Source organism: Mobula hypostoma, chromosome 11, assembly GCF_963921235.1.
Source record: "Mobula hypostoma chromosome 11, sMobHyp1.1, whole genome shotgun sequence".
NCBI classification, from domain to species: Eukaryota; Metazoa; Chordata; class Chondrichthyes; order Myliobatiformes; family Myliobatidae; genus Mobula; species Mobula hypostoma.
Window position 1 is genome coordinate 112,168,039 of NC_086107.1, and position 25,773 is coordinate 112,193,811.

The window sequence follows — 25,773 nt, forward strand, 5'->3', positions numbered from 1 at the left end:
TCTTGGAATGGGAAACGAATTAAAATATTTGGCCACCAGGTAGTCCCGCTTCTGGCGGGTGGTGTGAAGGAGCTCAACAAAGCAGTTACCCGAGTTATGACGGATCTCACAAATGTAGAGGAGGCTGCATCGAGAGCACCGGACACAATAGACGACCCCAGCAGATTCACAGGTGAAGTGTTGCCTCACCTGGAAAGACTGTTTGGGTCCTTGAATGGAGAGGAGGGAGGAAGTGTATGGGCAGGTGTAGCAATTCATAGTCATAGTCATACTTTATTGATCCTGGGGGAAATTGGTTTCCGTTACAGTTGCACCATAAATAATTAAATAGTAATAAAACCATAACTAGTTAAATAGTAATATGTAAATATGTAAATTATGCCAGGAAATAAGTCCAGGACCAGCCTCTTGGCTCAGGGTGTCTGACCCTCCAAGGGAGGAGTTGTAAAGTTTGATGGCCACAGGCAGGAATGACTTCCTATGACGCTCTGTGTTGCATCTCGGTGGAATGAGTCTCTGGCTGAATGTACTCCTGTGCCCAACCAGTACATTATGTAGTGGATGGGAGACATTGTCCAAGATCGCATGCAACTTGACAGCATCCTCTTTTCAGACCACTTACAGGGGTAAGTGCCTGGAGGGAGATTAGTGGGGAGGGATGAATGGAGAAGGGAATTATGGAGGGAATGATCCCTTGGAAACCGGAGGTGGGGGAGTTAAAGCTATGTTTAGTGTAAGGATCCCTTTGGAGATGGTGGAGGTTGCAGAGGATAATGTGTTGGATGCGGAGGTTGATTGGGTGGTAGGTCAGGAGAAGAGGGTCTGTATCACTATTGGCCAAAAGAGTATTAACAATCAAGGAATCTAGATTACCTGCGTACTTCAATAAATTGAACTTACCATCCCTATTATGATGGAATCCCAATGATGCTGAGAACTCAAGCACTGATTTTGTTATAGAGTTATACCAAATGAAAAGAGGCAATCAGCCTACCATGCTGATGTCAGATAGCTAAAAATCTATTCAGATTTATCTTCCCTGCCCTTGTTCGTTACCCCATTATCTCTGCAAACTTTTCCCATAGAAGAGACATTCAGCTCTTTTCTGAAGATTGCGATTGAATCTGCCTGTCATGCACTGCTCTCCAGATTATAGCAATTATCTGTTATCTTTCATTCTCTCCATCTGGTTAATCAGCAACTCTTCTGGTAATGGAAACCATTTCTCCTTATGTACTCTTTCAAAACTGTTTAAACATCGTTTAAAATCCACCAAGCTAGTGAGGTAACTTGTGAACTTAAATTAGCAATTTGGTGTTTAGTTAGATATAGATTTCATTACAGGGTTTCACAACCTGGAGTCCACAGACCCCTTGCTTCATGGTATTAGTCCATGGCATTAAAAAGGGTGGGAAACCCTGGTCTAAAGCTTTGTGAGAAATAAAATCATGTAAAAGTTTGCTTTAGGAAACCTTTGCATCATCTCCGGAGAGGTTCCGGAGGATTGGAGGGTTGCAGATGTTGTTCAAGAAAGGGAGCAGAGATAGCCCAGGAAATTATAGACCATTGAGTCTTACTTCAGTGGTTTGTAAGTTGATGGAGAAGATCCTGAGAGGCAGGATTTATGAACATTTGGAGAGGCATAATATGATTAGAAATAGTCAGCATGCTTGTCAAAGGCAGGCCGTGCCTTATGAGCCTGATTGAGTTTTTTGAGGATGTGACTAAATGCGTTGATGAAGGTAGAGCAGTAGATGCAGTGTATATGGATTTCAGCAAGGAATTTGATAAGGTACCCCATGCAAGGCTTATTGAGAAAGTAAGGAGGCATGGGATCCAAGAGTACCTTGCTTTGTGGATCCAGAACTGGCTTGCCCACAGAAGGCAAAGAGTGGTTGTAGACGGATCATATTCTGCATGGAGGTCAGTAACCAGTGGTGTGCCTCAGGAATCTATTCTGGGACCCCCTTCTCTTCATGATTTTTATAAATGACCTGGATGAAGAAGTGGAGGGATGGATTAGTAAATTTGCTGATGACACAAAGGTTAGGGGTGTTGCGGATAGTGTGGTGGGCTTTCAAAGGTTACAGCGGGACATCAATAGGATGCAAAACTGGGCTGAGAAGTGGCAGAAGGAGTTCAACCCAGATAAGTGTGATGTGGTTCATTTTGGTAGGTCAAATATGATTGCAGAATATAGTATTCATGGTAAGACACTTGGCAGTGTGGAGGATCAGAGGGATCTTGGGGTCTGAGTCCATAGGACACTCAAAGCTGTTGTGCAGGTTGACTGTGTGGATAAGAAGGCATACGGTGCATTGGCCTTCATCAACCATGGAATTGAATTCAAGAGCTCAGAGGTAACGTTACAGCAATATAGGACTCTGGTCAGACCCCACTTGGAGTACTGTGCTCAGTTCTGGTCACCTCACTACAGGAAGGATGTGGAAACTATTGAAAGGGTGCAGAGGAGATTTACAAGGATGTTGCCTGGACTGGGGAGCATGCCTCATGAGAATAGGTTGAGTGAACTCTGCCTTTTCTCCTTGGAGCGACGGAGGATGAGAGGTGACCTGATAGAGGCGTATAAGATGATGGGAGGCATTGATTGTGTGCATAGTCAGAGGCTTTTTCCCAGGGCTGAAATGGCTAACACGAGAGGAGACAGTTTTAAGATGCTTGGAAGTAGGTACAGAGGAGATGTTGGGTAAATTTTCTGTGCAGAGAGTGGTGAGTGTGTGGAATGGACTGCTGGTGACGGTGGGGGAGACGGATAGGATAGGGTCTTTTAAGAGACTTTTGGATAGGTACGCGGAGCTTAGTAAAACAGAGGGCAATGGGTAACCTGAGGTAATTTCTAAAGTAAGTATATGTTTGGCACAGCATTGTGGGCCAAAGGGCCTGTATTGTGCTGAGGTTTTCTACATTTCTGTGTTTCTAAATTATTAGTTTGTTATGTGCCATGTCATCTGACGTGAGTGATCATGCTCTTTCCATGACCATGATTGTTCTTGGCAAATTTTTCTACAGAAGCGGTTTACCATTTCCTTCAACACACATAAAAGCTGCTGGTGAACGCAGCAGGCCAGGCAGCATCTCTAGGAAGAGGTACAGTTGACATTTCGGGCCGAGACCCTTACCATTTCCTCCTTCTGGACGGGTGACCCCAGCCATTGTCACTACTCTTCGGGGATTGTCTGCCTGGTGTCAGTAGTTGCGTAACCAGGAGCAGCTGTTTATAAGACCATCCAGCACCTACACCCGTGGCTTCACGTGACCCTGATCGGGGGACTAAGCAGATGCTACACCTGCCAAGAGTGACTTGCAGGCTAGCAGGGGGAAGGGGCAACTTGCACCTCCTTTGCTAAAGACATATCTCCACCCCACGACCCTGAGGAAATAGTATCTCTGGTATTTTAGAAACGGTAAAGTCTGTCCATGTCTTGTAGGCATTGGGAGAGAAGCTTGGGAAAGAAGTAATTATCAGACTAATCTATCCAGTTAAGTTTGTGTACCGTGAATTCAAATTAAGAATGTATACAGGTGACATCTCTTTCAACACTGGCATTCCTTCATGGAAAAGCACCGTTTAAGGTCAGGTAATTGAAATTAGTAACTACTTTTTGGACTATTCAGAATAAAGTTGCTTTTTTTAAAGGACCCACACCACCCTGGCTATGCTCTCTTCTCGCTGTTACCATCAGGAAAGGGGTACAGGAGCCTTGGGTCCCACACCACCAGCTTTAGGAACAGTTATTACCCGTCAAGCATCAGGCTCTGGAACCAGCGCGGATAACTTCTCTCAATTCCGAACTGATTCCACAAGTGGACTCACTTTTAAGGACGTTATAACCATTGTGCTCAATATTATTTATATATTCTGTTATTTTTCTTTTTTAATTTGCACAACTTGTCATCTTTTGCACATTGTCTATTTTTGTTTGTGGTTTTTCATTGATTCTATTGTGTTTCTTTGTAATTACTGTGAATGCCCGCAAGAAAATGAATCTGAGGGTAGTGTATGGTGACATATATGTACTTCGAAAATACATTGAACTCTGACTTGCATTTCAACAGTCAGTAATACACCAAGAGAGGCAGCCTCTAGATTTTGTGCTCTGCAGGGTACATCTGTGGAAATTCTGATGATACATTTTTGTTAAGGATGACCAGTTTAGAAAGGAAGCAGAATAATTGAAGAAATAAATTTGGTTTTATTCACTCCACTGAATGACTTCTTGCTTTGTTCCCTTGGTTAAATGCTTTTTTCTCTCTCTCCTTTTCATGCCAACTCTTAGCTGCCACTCAGTACCCGGGAGCACACAGCAAGTGGGCGTTCTCCATCAGCCTGTCAGAGTTGAAATCCATCCGGAAAAACAAGCCAGGCCTGGGCTGGTCATACCTCATCTTCATCAGCAAGGATGGCATCTCCTTTCCAGCGCTTCATTTCCATGCTGGAGGCACCAGAGCTTTACTCAAGTGTTTGTGTAAATATGTTGTCCTGGCTACGTAAGTATCTAATTTCTCCGTTCACCTGGTAGCATTACGGTCAGCTTCAGATTTATTTATCACATGTACATAGAAACGTGCAGTAAAATTTGTCCTTTGTGTTAACAACCAACACATCTGAGGGTGTGCTGGGGGCAGCCCACAACTGTCGCCACACATTCTGACGCCAATGTAGCACACCCATAGTTCCCGGCAGCATAACAAAGAACACAACAAGCGACGAAAACAACAACAGCAAACAAAGTCTATATATACACACACACACACACACTCCTGCAACCCCAGGACAGACCTCCGTTTCTCCAGTCTCCAGGCTTCAGCCAGTGGGCTTCAACTTCCCATCAATCTTAGGGCTTCATTGTTTGGTATTGAGCCCCGGACCAGCTGATGACAGGATGTCGAACTCCACCCTTGTGTCTCCTGCTCACACAGACGTCCGATCCTGGGACAGCCCAGTATCCACAGGTGTCTTTCATCAGCCGTCCTTATCACTGGCCTGCGAGCATGGAGCAGAACAGCATTGCCTGCTTCTCTGGCCTTTGGGCCCAGAACAGAGGCCGAGACTCGTCGGATCATTTCAGTGGTGCAGTGTGTTTTGTTCCTGTTTAAAAATAAACAGATAACCTTTGGTGAACCAAGCATTATAATATCCCATATACAGTATAGTACTTAAGCCTACTACCCTTACTGGGGCATAGGCCGTCCACAGCAGATCATCAGAGTCCTCTGACCTGGGCCAATCTTTCACGTTGTCCCCAGGTGTAACTCACCTTCTTGCTGTCAGCTTCCAGGCAAAGAGCTTTCCTCTCCCAGGGATGATGTCTTTGGAGCTTCTTTTGGTGTTTCTGTAGCTCTGAGATTTTACAGGATGGAGTTGCTAACCCCACCATTCCTAACCCCCCCCCCCCACTTCCACATCTAGGCTTGGACTGTCTATGACAGAGTTCCCACAAAGAGTCATAGACGAGTACAGCACAGAAACAGGCCCTTTGGCCCATCTAGTCCATGCTGAGCCACATACAGGCTGCGTCCCATTTTATTTGAACCTTACAGATTTTTTGTTGCCCTTATTGTGTTTGTCCAGTAAGATCTCTGCCAGTTTTGAGAGCAACGGGGGGTCAGAAGAAACAACTGTCAGGGTTTTCAAAGCTATCTGCAGCACAGTGACCTGTCCCAGTATCAATTAGCCGTTGCTTTTCAATCTATTTCAATCCTTGTCAATGCTTCCTGAGCTTATACTTTTAATGAAGTGGATTGCTGTCAGAATTTTCTGAGGAAACTTGAATTTATTTCCGCAGTGTTCTCTCCGAAGTTGATTGATGTTTACTCCACTTTTCGGTGCTCTGAGGCCAAGGCTGTGGCCTGTCCCAGGCTTCGTGTCTGCAGGCTCTGCGACGTTTGCTCTGCTCTATACTGAACTGAGAACGAGGCTGTGACCTGTTCCAGGCTTCGTGTCTGCGGGCTCTGCGACGTTTACTCTGCTCTGTACCGAACTGAGGCTGAGGCTGTGGCCTGTTCCAGGCTTCGTGTCTGCGGGCTCTGCGATGTTTACTCTGCTATGTGCTGAACTTTGTGTCTCAGGACTCACCTCATTCTAAATGCTATTTGCTTACTTTTATTGTTTGCACAATTTTTTTTTCTCTCTCTCTGCACATTGGGTGTTTGACAATCTTTTTTTTAAATGGGTGCTTTTGGGGTTTCTTGTTTTGTGGCTGCCTGTAAGGATACAAATCCTTAAATTAATGGTTTGTTGACTATCAATGCTCTTTGGCAGGTCGAAAAAGGACCCTCGTCTCTATCTGGTCTACGCTCATGATTCCCATGCCCTGTCTCAGTCTTTTGACGAGTTGCAGCTGTTCGATGAGCATTCCTCCGATCTGGTGTCAGTGAGTAATTCTGTTTGCCTGAAGCTTCTTTTTTGGTGGGGACCAGACAGGATTTAATCAATATCCATTTTGTGAGGTCTTCATGCATATTGTGCATTTTGATCTCTGTTGAATGCCAGCAGCACCAGTGTTTACTGCAGTCATATCTACTTTCAGAAAGAAACCATTTGGGGTTAAGCATTTTGCCCACCCAAGTGAAACAAACAAAGCTATGTTTAGACAAGAACAGTTTCAATAATAGCGAGTCCATGTCAGTTCAAGCACTCCCAGGTCAGGAACAACATCAGTTGAACACAGCATAACGCTCCCTCAAACCTGTCCCAACATAGAACAGTGTAGCACTGGAATAGGTCATTCAGCCCACACTGTTTTGCCTGACCAATTAAGTTAGTCATCAAACCGCTAACTAATCCTTTCCACCTACATAATGTACATATCCTTCCATTTTCCTCACGTTCACATGCCTATCCAAATGTCTCTTAAAAGTCCCTAATATTTCTGCTTCGACCACCACAACAGGCACCCACCACTCTCTATGCTTAAACAAAGGTCTTGTCCCTCACATCTCCTTTGAACTTACCTTAAATGCATGCCCTCTGGTAGTAGACATTTCATACCTGGGGAATAAAGATACTGTCTGTCTGCGCTATCTGTGCCTCTCATAATCTAGAGAACCTCTATTTGGTCTTTCCTCAGCCTCAGCCTCTCCAGAGGAAAAAAAAACCCATGTTTGTCCAACCAGGTACACCCTCTAATCCTGGCGACATCCTTGCAAACCTCTTCTGCACCCTCTCCAAAGCTCGACAGCTTTTCTATTATGGGGTGACCAGAACTGTGTGCAATACTCCAGATACGGCCTAACTAGAGTTTTATAAAGCTGCAGTGTAACTTCCTGATTTTTTTAACTCAATGCCTTGACTAATAAGCAAGCATTCCATATGCCTTCTTAACCATCTTATTGACCTGTCTAGCCACTTTCAAAGAACTATGAACTTGGACCCTAAGATCACTCTGCTCATCACATATCTCTGTCTTCTTCATGTGCCTTGCGCGTTACACGCTTGGGCGATCATGGCTTTCCACATCGAACGATCCCACACAGCGTCAATGATATCTCGCACACTTAGATCTGTTAGTTCTTTCACAGTCCATATATTTTCTTCTTTGCCTTCTTCTTCCGCGTTGCCCAGGCATACGGCCTTGTAATGTAAGGCATTCTATTTCTCCCTTTCTGATGACATGGCTCAGGAATTTGTACTGTACTGTATAAATTTACCATCTCTTTACATTTGACCTACCATGGTACAAGACTTCATGTTTATCTGGGTTAAACTCCATTTGCCATTTCTCTGTCCGTGTCTGCAACTGATCTATATCCCGTTTTATTCCTTGCCAGTCTTCCACGGTATCCACAACACCACCAATCTTTGTATCATCTGCAAAACTTTAATAACCCACCCTTCTACATTTTCATCCAGGTCATTTATATACGTCACAAATTACTTCCAGGACAAGGAAAACAGAGTAAAATATCCATTGTAATTTCTTCAATTGATTAGTAACATCATTAGCAACAACCCTTGAACACTCTTTTCACCTGGTTATTTAATTTTTTGTATATATTTTTTATTTGAACTTGTAGTATATTTGATGTATTGCTGCTGCAAAACAATAAATTTCACGATGTATCTGTCATAATAAACCTGATTCTGAACCAATATGGCTGTTCTTGGGCTCTCTCATTATGTGTGTGATGGGGGGAGGGGAGGGGGTACTCAGTTTAATTCACATTCTACCAAACCTTAGTGAATATAGACACATTTTTTTCAATCCATAAGAGCACAAGACATAGGAGCAGAATTGGGCTCTTTGGCCCACCAAGTCTGCTCTGCCATCATATCGTGGCTGATTTATTATCTCTCTCAATCCCATTCTTCTGTCTTAACCTTTGGCACCCTAATGAATTAAGAACCTAGCAGCCTCTGCTTTAAATATACCTAATCACTTTGGCTCCACAGCCGTCTGTGGCAATGAATTCCACAGGTCCACCACCCTCGGGCTGAAGAAATTCCTCCTCATCTCTGTTCTATAAAGGGACGTCCTTCCATTATGAGGCTGTGCCCTCTGGTCTTCAACTTTCCCACTAGAAGAAACAATCTCTCCACATCCACTCCATCTGAACCTTTCAGTATTCAATAGGTTTCAATGAGAACCCCCCACCCCCATTCTTCTAAACTCAGTGAGCACAGGCCCAGAGACATCAAACGCTCCTCATACATTAACTCTTTCATTCCTGGAGTCATTTTCCTGAGCCTCTTCAGGACCCCCTCCAATTTGAAAATCTAACCCTCTCATTTTACCCTCTCCAATATGAAGAAATCCCTCTCCACCAATCCCTGAAGAAATTGATCACATGGATTTTAGTTACAACCCTCTGGGGCACTGATAGGGGAATCGGAAAAGTGCAAGAGATTGGGGCCGTACACAAGAGGACAGCATGGTAGTTTAACAGTTAGCGCGGTCCTATTACAGCTCTGAGCGTTCCAGAGTTCAAAGTTCAATCCCAGCGCCATTCTGTAAGGAATCTCTGTATGTCCACCCTATAAAATGTGTGGCTTTTCCTCTGGTACTCTGGTTTCCTCCCACTGTCCAAAGATGTACCGCTTAGTAGGTTAATTGATTACTACTATTAGGCAAGGGTTAAATGGGGGTTTGCTAGAGCAGCATAACTCAAAGGGCCAGGAGGGCATGTATCTCAAAGAGGGCTGGTTCAGTTGTTGTGTGTCACTCAGTGATTCTAGGTGAAAACATTCAGCATTGCTCTTTCTTCCTGCAGCGTTTCATACACGACCCTTACGCTGCGACTTTTGGCAGCTTTTCCAAGGTGACCAATTTCCTGCGTGATGCTCTGCGGCCCCCAGATGGTCCCCGCCATCGTCCGATACGTGAGACGGCAACGGGGATAGACATAGACCAGCAGGATGAGCCAGGCTTCGAGGTCATCAGCTGCGTAAGTTGGCATATATTATTTATTTGGAGTTACAAACCGGAATAGGCCTTTCAAGCTGCACCACCCAGCGACACCTGACAACCCCGATTTAAACCCAATCTTATCACGGGACAATTTACAATGGCCAATTAACCTACCCGGTATGTCTTTGGTCTGTGGGAGGAAACCGGAGCATCGGGAGAAAACCCACACACACTCCATGGAGAACTCCTTACAGAGGACACCGGCGTTGAACTCTGAACTCCGACACCCTGAGCTGTAATAGTGCCGCACTAACCACTGCGACACCATGTAAGTTTGTAAGGTGGTGACAAGGTTAGCAGAGACCAGCAAATGTACATCTTTATATCATTATATCCCCCATAATGTAAGTTTTTTCCACTGTTGGGTGGGACTACAACTAGAGGTCATAGGTTAAGGGTGAAATGTTTAAGGGGAAACTACTTCACTCGGAGGGCCGTGAGAGTGTGGAGCAAGCTGCCAGCACAAATGGCTCGATTTCAACATTTAAGAGAAGTTTGTATAGGTACCTGGGTGGCAGAGGTATGGAGGACTATGGTCCCGGTGCGGGTCGATGGGAGTAGGCAACTTAAATGGCTCGGCACAGACTAGATGGGCCGAAGGGCCTTTTTCTGTGCTGTATTTTTTTATAAAGTAAAAGTGATATTGGAAAGTCTCTGCTTCTTGTCCTTCGCTCTCATGTTGCGGCACAGAAATGGCCAGTAGGATAATGCTGGTGTTTAGGCTCTCGGTTAGTTTTCTCTTAGTCTAACAACCTATTCTGTGCAATGCACACAACATGCTGCAAAGACTCAGCAGGTCATGCAGCATTTATGGAGAGGGATAAACAGCCAACATTCCGGGCTGAGACCCTTCATCAGGACTGGAGTGGAAGGGGGAAGGAGCCAGGAAAAGAAGTGGGGGAGGGGAAGGAGTACAAGCTGTCAGGCGGAAGGTGAGACCGGGTGAGAGGGAAGGAAGTTGGGTGGGAACAAAGTAAGAAGCTTGGAAGTGATAGGTGGAAGGGAGAAAGGGCTGAAGAAGGAGGAAACTGATAGGAGAGCGGACCACGGGAGAAAGGGAAGGAGGAGGGGCACCAGGAGAAGTGATGGGCTGGTGAGAAAAGAAGGGAGCCGGAATGGGGAGTGGAGAAAGGGAGAAATTACTGGAAGTTGGAGAAATCACTGTTCATCCCATTGGGTTGGAGCCTACCCAGACAATATGAGGGTTGCTCCTATCTGAGAGTGGCCTCATCTCTTGAGATAACAACATATTTATGTATTAATTCATTGAGACACAGTGCGGAATAGGCCCTTTGGCCCTTTGAACTGTACTACCCAGCAATCCCCCAGTTTAACCCGAGCCTAATCACGGGACAATTTGCATTGACCAATTAACCTACCAACCGGTACATCTTTGGACTGTGGGTACATTCACAAGGAGAACGTACAAACTCCTTACAGGCAGCAACGGTATGTTGGAAATTTCAGGGGATTTGCCAGGATGCTGCTCGGATTAAAGACTATGTCTTATGAGGATAGGTTGAGTGATCTAGGGCTGTACTTTGGAGTGAAGGAGGATGAGAGATGTGTAAGATGATTACGGGCATTTATAGAATGGACAGCTGGAGACTTTTTCTCAGGGTGGAAATGGCTAATACGAGGGGCATAATTTCAGAGTAATTGGAGAGTGTGGGGGAGATGTCAGGGATAGGTTTTTTTTACACAGAGTGGTGGGTGTGTGGAACAACAGCCAGGGGTTGTCATAGAGGCAGATGCATTAGTGCAGGAGTTCCCAATCTGGGGTCCACGTAAGGCTCCATGGCATTAAAAAGGTTGGGAACCTCTGTATTAGGGACATTTAAGAGTCTCTTAGATAGGTACATCAGACATCCCACCCTGCAAACGCTCATTTCAGGGAGATAGCACCATCAGTTTGCGGGAGACTCCCAGAACTTCCGAGAGAGGTGGGATGTCTGCAATAGAGTAGCTCCTTAGCAGCTAGCCAGCTAGTTTAAATAACGTTAGCTATGCTAATAAACGAATGACACCTGTTAAACTCACCTCAACATGTCTTTTACAGTCTTAACCCACCATGGGCAATAGAAAAGTCACTGTTGCAAACAGTGCAGCGAGCAACACTGTCATTATTTTTGACCCCTATTAGGCAGGGGTGCACTTTAGTGTAATCTGGGGTTACATACGTTTTGTATTGGAACACACTGCCATGGTGCGCGTTCTCTCTCTCTCGATTTCTCTCTCTCTCTCTCTCTCTCTCTCTCTCTCTCTCTATCTCTATCTCTATCTCTCTCTCTCTCTGTCTATCTCTATCTCTCTCTCTCTCTCTGTCTATCTCTATCTCTATCTCTCTATCTCTCTATCTCTCTATCTCTCTATCAAAAAAATTGATTTCCGGGATACTGTATATAATTTACGGGCATCAGGGAGCCACTATTAATATGCGGGAGACTCCCGGAACTTCCGGGAGAGGTGGGATGTCTGGGTACCTGAATGAAAGAAAAACGGAGGGCTTTAGGGGAAGGGAAGTGTTAGATTGATCTTAGAGTAAGTTAAAAGATCGGCATACCATCGTGAGCTGAAGTGCCAGAACTGTGCTGTTCTGTGTTCCCTCTCAGCCGGTATTAGTTGAAATTATTGTTCAATAAATTTTAAAATGTCTATAGTGCTGCATATTGCTGGTCTGCAAGAGATAGGGAGTCCTGCATTGTGAGTGTGTTACTGTTTGAAAGCTGCGTTAACAGTAGTGAAGATACAGGACGAGAAATGCATCTTTGATCACCAGTGTTAAATTGATGGATTGACATCAACTGCAGTCTGCACATTTAGTCCATCTGAAGTCACTGGAACCAGATGTGTAGCAGGCGAATACTCATATACTTGTTTAACATGCATAATTAAAGTCTAGTTTCTCTTCTCCAGTCTCGTATTGATGAAGATCCCAGGCTCTATAATCCTTTCACTCTAGCAACATGCTGATTTTTCAATGATTCAAAGTAAATTTATTATCAAATAATGTATAAATTATACAACCTTGAGATTTTTCTGCTTACAAGTAGCCACAAAGCAAGAATCCTGAAAGAATCCAATTTTAAAAAAAAGTAAAGACCAACCCCCAATGCGCAGAGAAAGGAAAAAAAACACAAATCATACAAACAATCAAAGCAAGCAATGGCATTCAGAACCAAATTGAGTCCAAGTCCCCAGAGCAAGCGGAGTAGCCCCAAAGCCTCGGTCTCAGTTCATCATATTTGTGGGGCAAATTGCTGCAAAGCTCTCAGACACGAAGCACAGCAGCCGGGGCAGTCTCACAACCTCAACGCAAAACCGTCCCAATCCTCCTCTCCGGCCTTTCCAGTCTCTCCAGGCCAGCGTTTAAATTGACCAAATAGCCGATCGTGCCTCGCATTTGGACCGGGGCCCTGCCGCAGCGATACACTTACGCAATTGTATCGCCTCATGTTCTTGCTGCCCGGTATGCCATCTTCTTCCTGACTCTTGATGCAGAAAATCAGAATATATATATCAAATAGTCAAAATTTGGCAGGACTAGCACAGTAGGGCTGCTACCTCAGCAATTCCATCAACTCTCCCTGGATTTGATCCTGACCTCCAGTGCAGTCCGTTTGGAGCTACACATTTACAGAGCCAAAGCGTTGCCACAGGGAATGGTAGAAACTGCAGTGTTTTAAAGACATTCGGATGGGTTAATACTGTAGACGAGAAAGTTTCGGCTCAAATGCAGGTAGATGGGACCAGCTGAGGAAGGCACCTATGTCAGTATGAATGAGCTGTGCTGGTTTCTGTACTGTATTAACCTGAAGCTGTCTGACCACATGACCAAAGACGTGCTGATAGATAAGATAATTGTTCACTGGGAGTTGCCTTTGGTGTGCAGGTAAGGGATAAAAGCTTGATGGCAAGTGGGGAATGTGGATTTCTGGGATTGAAAAGCTTATCATATGAGGAGTGTTCATGGCTCTGATCCTCTACTGACTGGAATTCAGAAGAAAGAGGGGTGATGTCATTGAAACCTATCGGATGTTGAAAGGCCTCAGAGTGGATGTGGAGAGGATATTTCCTATGGCAGGAGAGTCTAAGACCACAGCCTCAAAATAGAGGGGTGTCCTTTTAGAATGGAAGTGAAGAGCAATTTCTTCAGTCAGAGGGTAGTGAATCTGTGGAATTCATCACCACAGGCAGCTGTGGAGGCCAAGTCACTGGACATACTTAAGGAAGAGGTTGATAGATTTTTTATGAGTCGGGGCATAAAGGGATATGGGGAGAAGACAGGAGATTGGGTCTGTGAGGGAAAATGGATCTGTCATGGTGGAGTAGACTCGATGGGCCAAGTGCCCTAAATCTGCTCCTATATCTTATGGATGTTGATGCGAATGGGGGCAGAATGGGCTACAGGGAAAGTTAGTGACAGAACAGTTGGAAAGGCTGAATGGTCAACATCTTACAGAAACATAGAAATAATCTGATTGGGTGCACTGTTTCCTCCAAGCTGCGCGATAACTGAAATGCTGCCACGCACGTAGCCTTTGTTGCTGCACAGCTGGAATTTTCTTCTATCTCAAGCAATCTCAACATTTTGTTTTAATGCCGTGGACCAATACTATTAAGAAAGGGGTCCGTGAATGTTTTATTAAAGTGTCGCGCAGTTTTCGGGCTGTATTTTTAAAACAAAATAGTGCTCAGAGCAACGGTAGGTCCATGCAGCTGCAAAAACAAGGCAAAGGGGATGTTGCAACACACACAAAGTGCTGGAGGAACCCAGCAGGCCAGGCAGCATCAATGGAAAGGAGTAGACGGTTGACTTTTTAGACCGAGACCCTTCATCAGGAGGGGAAATTAAGAGGTGGTGTCACGTACCCTGTGATGGGGATAAAGAATCAGCAGAGATGGAAAACACTTTGGAGTCTAGTATTGCTATAAGCTAGTAATATTTATTAGTAACTACGCAGTACAGTAATATAAGTGTAGATAAATCAAACAGGTTAGCAATGATTTTATATATATATATGTATATGTAAGTATATCAGTAAGTGTGGAAATATATGTATGAAAAACCAAGCTTCTTTAAGCCTAGGGATAAAAAGATAGTTTTACGATGATGAGTAAAGTTCAGTTCAGTTTGTGGTATTGAGTTGAGTTGAGTAGTGATGGAGAGAGAGGGAGAGATTTGAGTCTTCAGGTGAGCTAACGCCATCGATCTTTTCGTTGTCCTTCGAAATCCTTTAAAAGTCACCGGCTGTGACTTTAACAAAGGGGACCGGTTTTCTGTGGTGGAGCTATCCCCCAGGCGAGGGTGGACACATGGACAACTCCCGACCAGTCAACCCTTTTCCTCTTTCCACTGCAAGAGCGATGGATCGATTTGCCTGATCGATCCTCGAAAACCTACTTTTCCTGCGGGCACAACAATGCTCATTCAGTATCCGAACATGTGTCTGAGGTCTGTATCATCTGACCTCCTATTTTATCTTCCTGTACTGAGCATCAACTGTCATTCAAATACTCCTTCCTTCCTTTGTCTGTGATGAAATGCAAGCAGGCAAAAATCCTTGAAGAAAGTGTCAACAACCTGCCCTCGGTCACCATAACAACTTTCAAGCTGCTCGGTGCCATCTCTCTCCAATTCAGCAGACATCCAAAAGTTAACCAGTTCTTAAAGTGACAGTCCAACAGTTAGTCTTCATCTCTCTCTCTTTTCCAAACAAGCTATCGATGGTAAATAACTCTCTTTTCAAAAGCACAGTTAATAGTGGTACTTCAGGATTCCCTCACAGTGGTAAGAGTAAGAAGGTGGGGGAGGGGAGAAAGAAGTGCAAGGTGGTAGGTGACAGGAGGAATGTAGATTGGGTGGGGCGGGGCGGGTGCTGACTGATGTGGAACCTACACATCAGTATTGACCTAAAAGGCCTAACAGTTATTTCTGTGCTGTGTATTGAGTAATATGAAGCACAAATAGAAATCTCGCATGATCTGGGTGGCATAGCAGTTAGTGTGCCAGCAATGTGGGTTCAAATCTAGCCACTGTCTATAAAGAGTTTTGAATGTTCTCCCCGTGACTGCTTGGGTTTCCTCCAGGTGCTCCAATTTCCCCTCGCTTTCTAAAGGCATGCATGGGTGTAACTGGGCACTGTGGGCCCCTTTGGAGGGGGCCTGTTACTGCGCTGTATTTCTAAGTAAAGATCACTTAAAGCAGAGGTTCCGCACATACACACCTCAAACTTTTTCTTTATATCCTTCTTACTAGCAAGCTGATCTTGGCCAGAGACCGACAGTGCAGCGGCAGGAGACTCTAACGGCTGCAGAGTGGGCGAAACATCTGGACCCAGAAGGAAGAGTTCGGGATGTGGAGGAACTGAAGAAGAAGATTTTTAAAGGAGTAGGTAGATTCTTTCATTCATTCATTATCAGATTCCGTATTTACGTCTAAAACATTTCATGCCATTATTGCAAAGTATCATTTACCTGTCTTAATTGCAGGTTGATAACACAAATAAAACAGAAATTTGCACTCAGTGGCCACTTTATGAGGTACCTCCTGTACCTAATAAAGTGGCCACTGAGTGTGTGTTCGTGGTCTTCTGCATGTTCAATATGTTGTGCATTCAGAGATGTGCTTCTGCACACCACTGTTGTAACGGGTGGTTACTTGAGTTACTGTCAGCTTGAACCAGTTTGCCCCTGTTCGCTGACCTCTCTCATTATCAAGGCATTTTCACCTTGTATTACTGGATGTTATTTGTTTCTCCCACCATTCTCTGTAAACTCTAGACACTTGTGTGTGAAAATCTCAGAAGATCAGCAGTTTCTGAGATACTCAAACCACCCTATCTGGCACCAACAATCATTCCACGGTTAAAGTCACTTTTCTTTCCCAATTCTGATGTTTGTTCTGAACAACAACTGAACCACTTGACCAGGTCTGCATGCCTTTGTACATTGAGTTGCTGCCACATGACTGGCTGATTAGCAAGCAGGCGTACCTCATCGACTGGCCACTGAGAGTAGAGTAATTTTGATTGGATCTTGTATTAAGAATAGAGCATGCTGCAGAAAGTGCAAGTGGTTCTGTGGTTCAGAACCCAAAATATTTTTAAATGTTCTGCCAACTGAGGGATTTGTGATTGGAGGTAAAAAAAAATGTCACTGAGGTAAAAGAACTGATTGAATTACAGAGTAGGCACAAGGAATTGAATGACCTTGTGCTGCCTCTCTCTAGTGTGTTCACTGAATTGTTCTCTCAAGAGATGAATGCAAGCTCTACCGTCTTGAGGCAAAGAAGTTTAAAAGTTTAAGAGGATATTGAAACATAAACTCTTAGAAGTCATAGAGTCGTAGTCACCGAGTTATAGAATGCTACAGCAGAGAAGCAAAGCCTTTGGCCTGTCTAGTCCATGCTAACTATTATTCTGCCTCTTCCCCTCGACCTGCACCTGGACCAGAGTCCTCCATACCCCTCCCATAGTCATAGTCATACTTTATTGATCCCGAGGGAAATTGGTATTTGTTACAGTTGCACCATAAATAATAAATATTAATAGAAATAGTAATAGTAATATTACAATTAGAAAATAGTAATATGTAAATTATGCCAGTAAATTATGAAAGGTCCAGGACCAGCCTATCGGCTCAGGGTGTCTGACCCTCCAAGGGAGGAGTTGTAAAGTTTGATGGCCACAGGCAGGAATGACTTCCTATGACGCTCTGTGCTGCATCTCGGTGGAATGAGTCTCTGGCTGAATGTACTCCTGTGCCCACCCAGTACATTATGTAGTGGATGGGAGACATTGACCAAGATGGCATGCAACTTAGACAGCATCCTCTTTTCAGACACCACCGTCAGAGAGTCCAGTTCCATTCCCACAACATCACTGGCCTTACGAATGAGTTTGTTGATTCTGTTGGTGTCTGCTACCCTCAGCCTGCTGCCCCAGCACACAACAGCAAACACGATCGCACTGGCCACCACAGACTCATAGAACATCCTCAGCGTCGTCCGGCAGATGTTAAAGGACCTCAGTCTCCTCAGGGAATAGAGACGGCTCTGACCCTTCTTGTAGACAGCCTCAGTGTTCTTTGACCAGTCTAGTTTATTGTCAATTCGTATCCTCAGGTATTTGTAATCCTCCACCATGTCCACACTGACCCCCTAGATGGAAACAGGGGTCACCAGTACCTTAGCCTTCCTCAGGTCTACCACCAGCTCCTTAGTCTTTTTCACATGAAGCTGCAGATAATTCTGCTCACAGCATGTGACAAAGTTTCCTACCGTAGCCCTGTACTCAGCCTCATCTCCCTTGCTGATGCATCCAACTATGGCAGAGTCATCCGAAAACTTCTGAAGATGAGAAGACTCTGTAGTAGTTGAAGTCTGAGGTGTAGATGTAGATGTACTTGGTAAGTAGATGGATGTACCATCCATGTACTTATCCAAACTTCTTTTAATTGTTGAAATCGACCCCATATCCACCACATCCACTGCCGGCCTGTTCCAAACTCTCACCATCCTCTGAGTGAAGGTGTGCCCCCTCAGGTTCTCGATATTTTATCTTTCACCCTTAGTCATTAGTTCTAGTCTCACCCAACCTCAGTGGAAAAACGAGGAAATCTGCAGATGCTGGAATTTCAAGCAACACACATAAAAATTGCTGGTGAACGCAGCAGGCCAGACAGCAACTCTAGGAAGAGGTACAATCGACATTTCGGGCCCAGACCCTTTGCAGGACTAACTAAAAGAAGAGCTAGTAAGAGATTTGAGAGGGGGAGGGGAGGGGAGGGGACGATCCTGTCATTTTGGATCTCCCCCTCCCTCTCCCACTTTCAAATCTCTTGCTATCTCTTCTTTCAGTTAGTCCTGACGAAAGGTCTCGGCCCGAAACGTCAACTGTACCTCTTCCTAGAGATGCTGCCTGGCCTGCTGCGTTCACCAGTAACTTTTATGTGTGTTGCTCAGTGGAAAAAGCCTGCTTGCATTTCATCATTATGTGCTGTGTTGTATGACGTGGGAGATCATGGTCTTTGATTGTCTGCCTGGTGTCAGCAGTTGCATAACCAGGACTTGTGACATGCCCCAGCTGCTCATATGACCATCCACCACCTGCTTCCATGGCTTCACCTGATCCTGATCAGGGGGCTAAGCAGGTGCTACACCTTGTCCAAGGGTGACCTGCAAGCTAGTGGAGGGAAGGAGTGCCTTACACCTCCTTTGGTAGAGACGTACCTCCATCCTGCCACCAAAATACTTGCATTTACCCGAACTATCCCCCTCATAGTTTTGTATACTTCTATCAAGTCTCCCCTCGGTCTTCTATGTTCTAGGGAATAAAGTACTAACCTATTCTGCCTTTCCCTATAACTCAGGTCTTCAAGTCCCAGTAACATCCTTGTAAATTATCTCTGTAATCTTTCAGCCTTATTTACATCTTTTCTGAAGGTTGGTGACCAAAACTGAACACAATTCTCCAAATTAGGCCTCACCAATGTCTTATACAACTTCAACGAAACATCCCATCTCCTGTACTCATACTTTGATTTATGAAGGCCAATCTGCCAAAAGCTTTCTTTACGACCCTATCTACCTCTGACTCCACTTTCAAGGAATTATTGCTCTGTATTTGCAGATCCCTCCGTTCTACCACACTCCTCAGTGCCCTACCGCTGACTGTGTAAGACCTACCCTGGTTAGTCCTCTCAAAGTGCAACTTGCCTGTATTAAGTTCGATCTGCCATTTTTCCAGCCGGTCCAGATGCCGCTGCAAACTTCGATGATCTTCCTCACTGACCACTACACTTCCATTCTTGGTGTCATCCATAAATTTGCTGATCCAGTTAACCACATTATCACCCAGATAGATTCTTGATTAGTCAGGGTGTCAAAGGTTGTGGGGAGAAGGCAGGAGAATGGGGTTGAGAGGGATAATAAATCAGCCATGGCGGAATGGCAGAGGGGAACTGATGGGCCAAATGGCCTAATTCTACTCCTTTGTCCTGTGGTCTTATTTCCAGTTAAGGCACCGAGGTGCTCTGTATCAATCGTTCATCAGACTTTTGGATTCTCACATCACCACCGGCCCGCAGTATAGCAACATCATATGCTCGTATGTCTTGTGGATAAAGAACTATGGGGATTTCTGAGTGGTCGGTCGAGGATTATCCGAGTCTTGCAGTGCTTGCTGTTTGAACTCTGGCACGTTGGCCATATTTAAAACAGTCCAGTTGTTTAATGATTACCAATGCTGATGCTGGATATAAGAGAATTTCAATTCCTTGCCATCTCTGCTTCAATTTAAACATGTGCCTCCAGATCAATAATTTCAAGGCTCTGAAGTTATTGATCCGGAGGTACGTGGATGGAAAGCCATTAAGGTTTCCAGGTGACACTAAGAAGACAGCTCAAAGGGGATTGAGTTCATCCGGCAGTATTTCTCAACTGTTGATAAGAAGAGGGAACGTATTCTACACCTGATCTCTGGGTGATTTTTTTTTTAATGGAACAAGTTCTGACAATGTGGAATGTACTGCCTGGAAAGGTAATACAAGAAAAGTCAACAATAAAACCACCTGTGCAGAATTAGGCCATTCGACCCGTCAAGTCGACTCTGCCATTATGGTTGAATTATTATCCCTCTCAACCCCACTCTCCCGCCTTCTTTCCATAACCTTCGACTCCTACAATGATCAAGATCCTACCAACCTCCGCTTTAAATATACTCAATGACTTAGTCATAGTCATACTTTATCGATCCCGGGGATAAATAATTAAATAGTAATAAAACCATAAATAGTTAAATAGTAATATGTAAATTGTGCCAGGAAATATGTCCAGGACCAACCTATTTGCTCAGGGTGTCTGACCCTCCAAGGGAGGAGTTGTAAAGTTTAATGGCCACAGGCAGGAATGACCTCATCCATCTGTGGCAATGAATTCCACAGATTCACCACCAGGCTAAAGAAACTCCTGCTCTAAGGGGCCATCCCTCTATTCTGCGGCTGTGCTCTCCAGTCCTTGACTCACCCACTACAGGAAACATCCACTCCATCTAGGCCTTTCGATATACAATAGATTTCAGTAAGATCACGCCTCATTCTTCTAAACTCCAGTGGGTACAGGTTCAGAGCCATCAAACACTCCTCGTACATTAAACCTTCTGTTCCCGGAATAATTCTCCTGAATCTCCCGTGGGCCCTCTCCAGTGCCAGTTCATCTTTGCTTAAAGAGGCCTGTTAAGGAGGTAAAGAAATCCCTCCTCATCTCTGTTCTGAAGGGCTGTCCCTCTATTCTGAGGCTGTGCCCTCTGGTCCTAAACTCCTCCTCTATAGAAAACATCCTCTTCACATCCACTCTATTGAGCCCTTTCAATATTCGATGGGTTTCAATGAGAGTAGGAAGCTTGAGTAATGAGGTAGAAAGCAAGGACAGGAACCTAATCTTATTCAAGGGAGTTTAACCCCAGTCTCTGCCTGTACTGTATCTGCGTGGTAATATTCCAGAGAAAGAGGCCCAAAACTGCTCACAGTAAAGAGAGGAGGTTGTAAAGACCAACACCCTACACCAGTGGATGCTTTACCTTTGATTGTTCTGCCGACCAGATTAAATCACAAACTATTGCTTATTTGGCACTCTGCTGTGCAGAGTTATGGCTGCTCTTCAGAGTACCTTGGTGGCTGAGGAGTGTTTTAGCAATATTGTGGGCTTGAAAGTTGTACAAGTGAAAGAGTTTTCTTGAATAACATTTGGACATCTTGTTTTCTCACATTAATTTTGGACCCCCTTCATCTAATGAGATAACAAGTGTTTCTGCACCCAGTGTCCATGTTCTCTGTTTACAATACTGTTAAATCATTGTGGGGGGGGGGGTGCACTTCACAACTCTGAAAGGATAGAAGCCTTTTGTCTCATAGCTTTCAGCTTTGGCTGTTGCTCTCTCCCATAGCCTAGCATTGCTTTACGTTTTTCCAGTTTGTTCTATTTAGTGATACAGCACGGTGACAGGCTCTTTTCCAGCCCGACAATTCATGCGGCCCAGCAGCCCTCGATTTAACCCTAGGCTAATCATAGGACCAGAGTCCAATTAATCTACAAACTGGTACATCTTAGGGATGGGGGAGGAAACCAGAGCACCTGGTAGAAACCCACGTGCGTAAAGGAAGTGCATACTTAAAGAGGGCGCTGGAATTGAACTCCAAACTCCGATGCCCCCCAGCTGTAATAACGTCACACTAACCGCTACGCTACTGTGGTGCAGCAGTTTTTATGGATTTTGCACTTGTTTCCCTTTCAGATGGTACATTGATTGTCATAGTTTGCTATGTTTTTTGTTTAAAAAATTCCCAGCTTCTTTCATGTTTCTTTTCTACTTCAAAGTTTGAAGTACATTTAATATCAATGTATGTATACATTATTCACTCTTGAGATTCCTCTCCTTACAGTCAGCCACAAAACAAAGAAACTATATAAGAACCCATTTTTAAAAAAAGACCCTCAAACACCCAATGTGCAGAGATTAAAAAAGCAAGTATGCAAACAATAAACGCAAACAAATCGTGTTCTGAACTGAAGACAACAAAGGCAGTCCTGTCCACAGACCCTTAGTTCAGTGCAGAGCAGAGCAACGAGCTGAACCGGTCCATCCCTCACCTCCGGTCCCAAAACCCTGACCTTTACAGTCTGGCCCAGTGCCTAAATCATCATCAAAACCCTGGGTTCAGTTGCTTCAATACACTGTGGGCCTGAACCCCGCTACCTTGACTCAGCCTGTACCTGACCTTCCCAATTTTGGACAGGTGCCTAAATTGACTGAACCTCAGGTCTTCCTCACCCTCAGCGAGGGGCCCACTGCCTCACCTTTGTTCCGCCACATCAAATTGCCTCCAAGTCCAAAGGGAAGTTACAGACCATTACTTGCAATGATTGTTTACCAGAAAAAAAGTGCTTAACAAATTACTTAAATGTTAAAAAAGAAATAAATCTAATTTCTTCTCCCACCAGTCAGTCAGTCAGTCAGTCGGTGCCGTCCCGAATCTGGGGTGGGCGGCTATGCACCTCCATCTTCCTCGATCTTGCGACAGCACTAAGTACAGCCTCTCCTCCAGTTTGTTCTCGCTGGCCGCCTTGGCACTGCCCGCCACCGCCCCTGCCGAACTCAAGCCCGAGGCTATGTCGGCTTCCAGCTGCAGCCGCTTCTTCAAGCTTGGCCCTTCCTTAGGCGGAGGCCTTGGGCAGGTCCAGGCACACGGTGCAGCGCCCAAGTTCATCATGTCTCTTCTAAGTCCTTAGCATACGATTCGTAGATACGTGGTGAGGCTTTAATCTCTTCCACGGAAGATGGCCGTTGGCTCACAAGGAGCTCATCCGCCCTTTGTCAGGTCTTGTTGTTTTTAGTCCTGCTGGGTGTCCTCCCACCCTCCTCACCAAACTCAGTCCGGTGGGGGAGCCGGCCCAAGTTGCCGACCACTCGACCACGGCCCCTGGCCGAGCGCCGGTATCCCTTTGTTATTGTGTGATTTGGCCATCACCATAGCAACCCACCAAAGATTCTTTCATACCTCCTCCCAAATCCATTATCCTCTCCACCAAGATATCTGTGTACTGCCACCATCTATAAAATTCCTTAAGAAGTGCATACTATTCCGACTTTGACACAGATCACTGATCCTTCATCCTATGTGGGATAAAATCTCAGAATCATTATTCCAACAGTATTGAGGAGTACTTGAAGTATTTAAGTGGGCAGGACATAGGTGATCAGGAATTGACAGTCAATTGCCTCATTGCCAGCAAAGATGTGCTGTCTAGTTACTGTCTAGATGTGAGTCCTGACGAAGGGTCTCGGCCTGAAACATCGACTGCACCTCTTCCTAGAGATCTGCCTGGCCTGCTGCGTTCACCAGCAACTTTTATGTGTGTTGCTGTCTAGTTACTAGTCATCTTGACAGTAGAAACCATTTCTTGTTGATTCCTCTCATCAAAGCCCCTTGAAATCTATCCAATTTATTCCCTATTCCTTTTATCTTAGGGACTATGTCACAGCATCCGTCGGGAAGTGTGGAAATTCCTGCTGGGATACTACCCCTGGGGCAGTACAGCCGAGGAACGCAAAGTTATGGTAAAGCAAAAAACGTAAGCGGCAACTCTACTTGTGACCCTACATTGGAAAAAGTGAAGAGAGGAGGCAACGGGGTTGTTTGTGTGTGGAAGCATGAGTGGTCGGGCAAGAGGTTTTCCCAGGGGAGGGCAACTGGAGGGTTGATGGAATTCACGAGTAATGCATTGGGACGCGGACACATTTTTCAATCTGATTTGTGATAACAGGCTGAAACTTTACCCTCTTTGTTATCTAACTATGTACACCTTAAATGCAGTAAGCCCCAGCAAGTTCTAAGCTGCTGTAAAGCACCAGGAGCCACTGAGTTCAGTGCAAAGTGGCTCCGATATGGTTTAACAAAAAACTATCATTAATACGTTGTTTTAAAGATTTGCTTCATTCGTACATGGAAGAGTGCAATGAAATGCATCAAATCAAATTAGGATATGCTGAGGGAAGCTGAGGGAACACGATTCCAATGCCAGCATAGCATGCTTGTGGTTTACTAACCGTAACCCGGATGTGGGGCAGGGAAACTCAAAAGAAACCATGGGGAGAATATTCAGATTCCATGCAGATAGCGACTGGAATCAGTGATCGCTGGCACTATCAACTAACTGCGTTAACCACAATGCAACCATGCCGCCTGGTGGATGAAGGCATCTTATAGGACTGCACACTAGCTCTCTGTAACAGAAATGCCATCAGATCAAAGAGATACTATGAGAGGGTCTAAGTGATTGGAAGTATAAGATCGTTAAGATATAGGAGCGAAATTAGGTCATTTGGCTCATCGAGTCTGCTCCGCCATTTCATCATGGCTGATTCATTTTTGCTGTTAGCCCCAATCCCATGCCTTCTCCCCATATCCCTTCATGCCCTGACTAAGCAAGAACCTATCAACCTCTGCCTTAAATATACATAAAGACTTGGCCTCCACAGTCACCTATGGCAAAGAATTCCACAGATACACCAGTCTCTAGCTAAAGAAATTCCTCCTCTGTTCTAAAGGAACTCCCTTCTATCCTGAGGCTGTGTCCTCTGGCCCGACACTCTCTTTCCATAAGAAACATCCTCTCCACATCCACTCTATCAAGACCTTTCACCATTCAATAGGTTTCAATTAGGTCACCCCTCATTCATCTGAATTCAAGAACAATCCCGCCAAAAAGCGCTCTTCATGTGGCAAGCCGTTCAATGCTGGAATCGGTTTTGTGAACCTTCTTTGAATCCTCTCCAGTGTCAGTAGATCCTTTCTAAGATAAGGGGCCCAAAACTGTTTGCAACACCCCAAGTGAGGCCTCACCAGTGCTTACTAAAGCCTCAACATTACATATACTTAAGGTTTTCGAGGAGTACTGAGATCTTGGTTACAGGTGACATGGGATGAAGAACGGAGAACAGGAGGAATCTTGCTGTGTAACTGATAATACAAAGAGCCTTTTAAACCAGATAGTAATGAGCTGAGAGCCATATGGGATGGTGTTGCTGTACTTCTATCTGGCCATGGTGTGCTTGAATCCCTGTACAGAGCTGCCTTTATTAATCCTTGTAACTCACACATGGTCGTCCAATCCCGCCAAGAAAGTAAGTTGCATCCGCAGAAGTTCTGTTCCACTCCGTGCAACAGGAAAGATAAACTATCGGTGATTTCTATAGAGATGAATATTTCCGGATGAAACTGCAGTGGAAATCAGTGACAGAGGATCAGGAACGTCGGAACTCCCTGCTACGGGCATACAAGAGTCTGATTGGTGAGTTTGTCAGAGAGAGGAGCAAACTTTCAAATCCTTCTACCGTAGTCAGAGATCAGAGGCACGTCATACGCAGGTGCCTTTGTATTGTCAGTGATCCCTCCCGTCCATCCAACAATTTCTTTCACCCCCCCCACCACCACCCAACAATCTCTTTGACCCCTGTCACCACCACCCAACAATCTCTTTGACCCCACCACCACCACCCAACAATATCTTTGACCCCCCCACTACCCAACAATCTCTTTGACCCCCCCACCACCCAACAATCTCTTTGACCCCCCATCACCACCCAACAATCTCTTTGACCCCCCCCACCACCACTCAACAATCTCTTTGACCCCTGTCACCACCACTCAACAATCTCTTTGACCCCCCCACCACCCAACAATCTCTTTGACCCCCCATCACCACCCAACAATCTCTGACCCCCCATCACCACCCAACAATCTCTTTGACCCCCCCATCACCACTCAACAATCTCTTTGACCCCTG

At 45.0% G+C, this 25,773-nt stretch overlaps 1 protein-coding gene across 1 annotated transcript in view; it reads left to right on the forward strand.

Moving 5' to 3' along the window:
• The window catches only part of tbc1d17 (TBC1 domain family, member 17), an 84,529-nt gene that overhangs the window by 32,540 nt on the left and 26,216 nt on the right, over nt 1-25,773 (forward strand). Inside the window, exons 5-10 of the mRNA XM_063062906.1 lie at nt 4,299-4,509; nt 6,284-6,395; nt 9,232-9,405; nt 15,688-15,819; nt 23,456-23,559; nt 25,184-25,278. Of these exons, the coding sequence (XP_062918976.1) occupies nt 4,299-4,509; nt 6,284-6,395; nt 9,232-9,405; nt 15,688-15,819; nt 23,456-23,559; nt 25,184-25,278 (828 nt within the window). The remainder of the gene's footprint in view (nt 1-4,298; nt 4,510-6,283; nt 6,396-9,231; nt 9,406-15,687; nt 15,820-23,455; nt 23,560-25,183; nt 25,279-25,773) is intronic.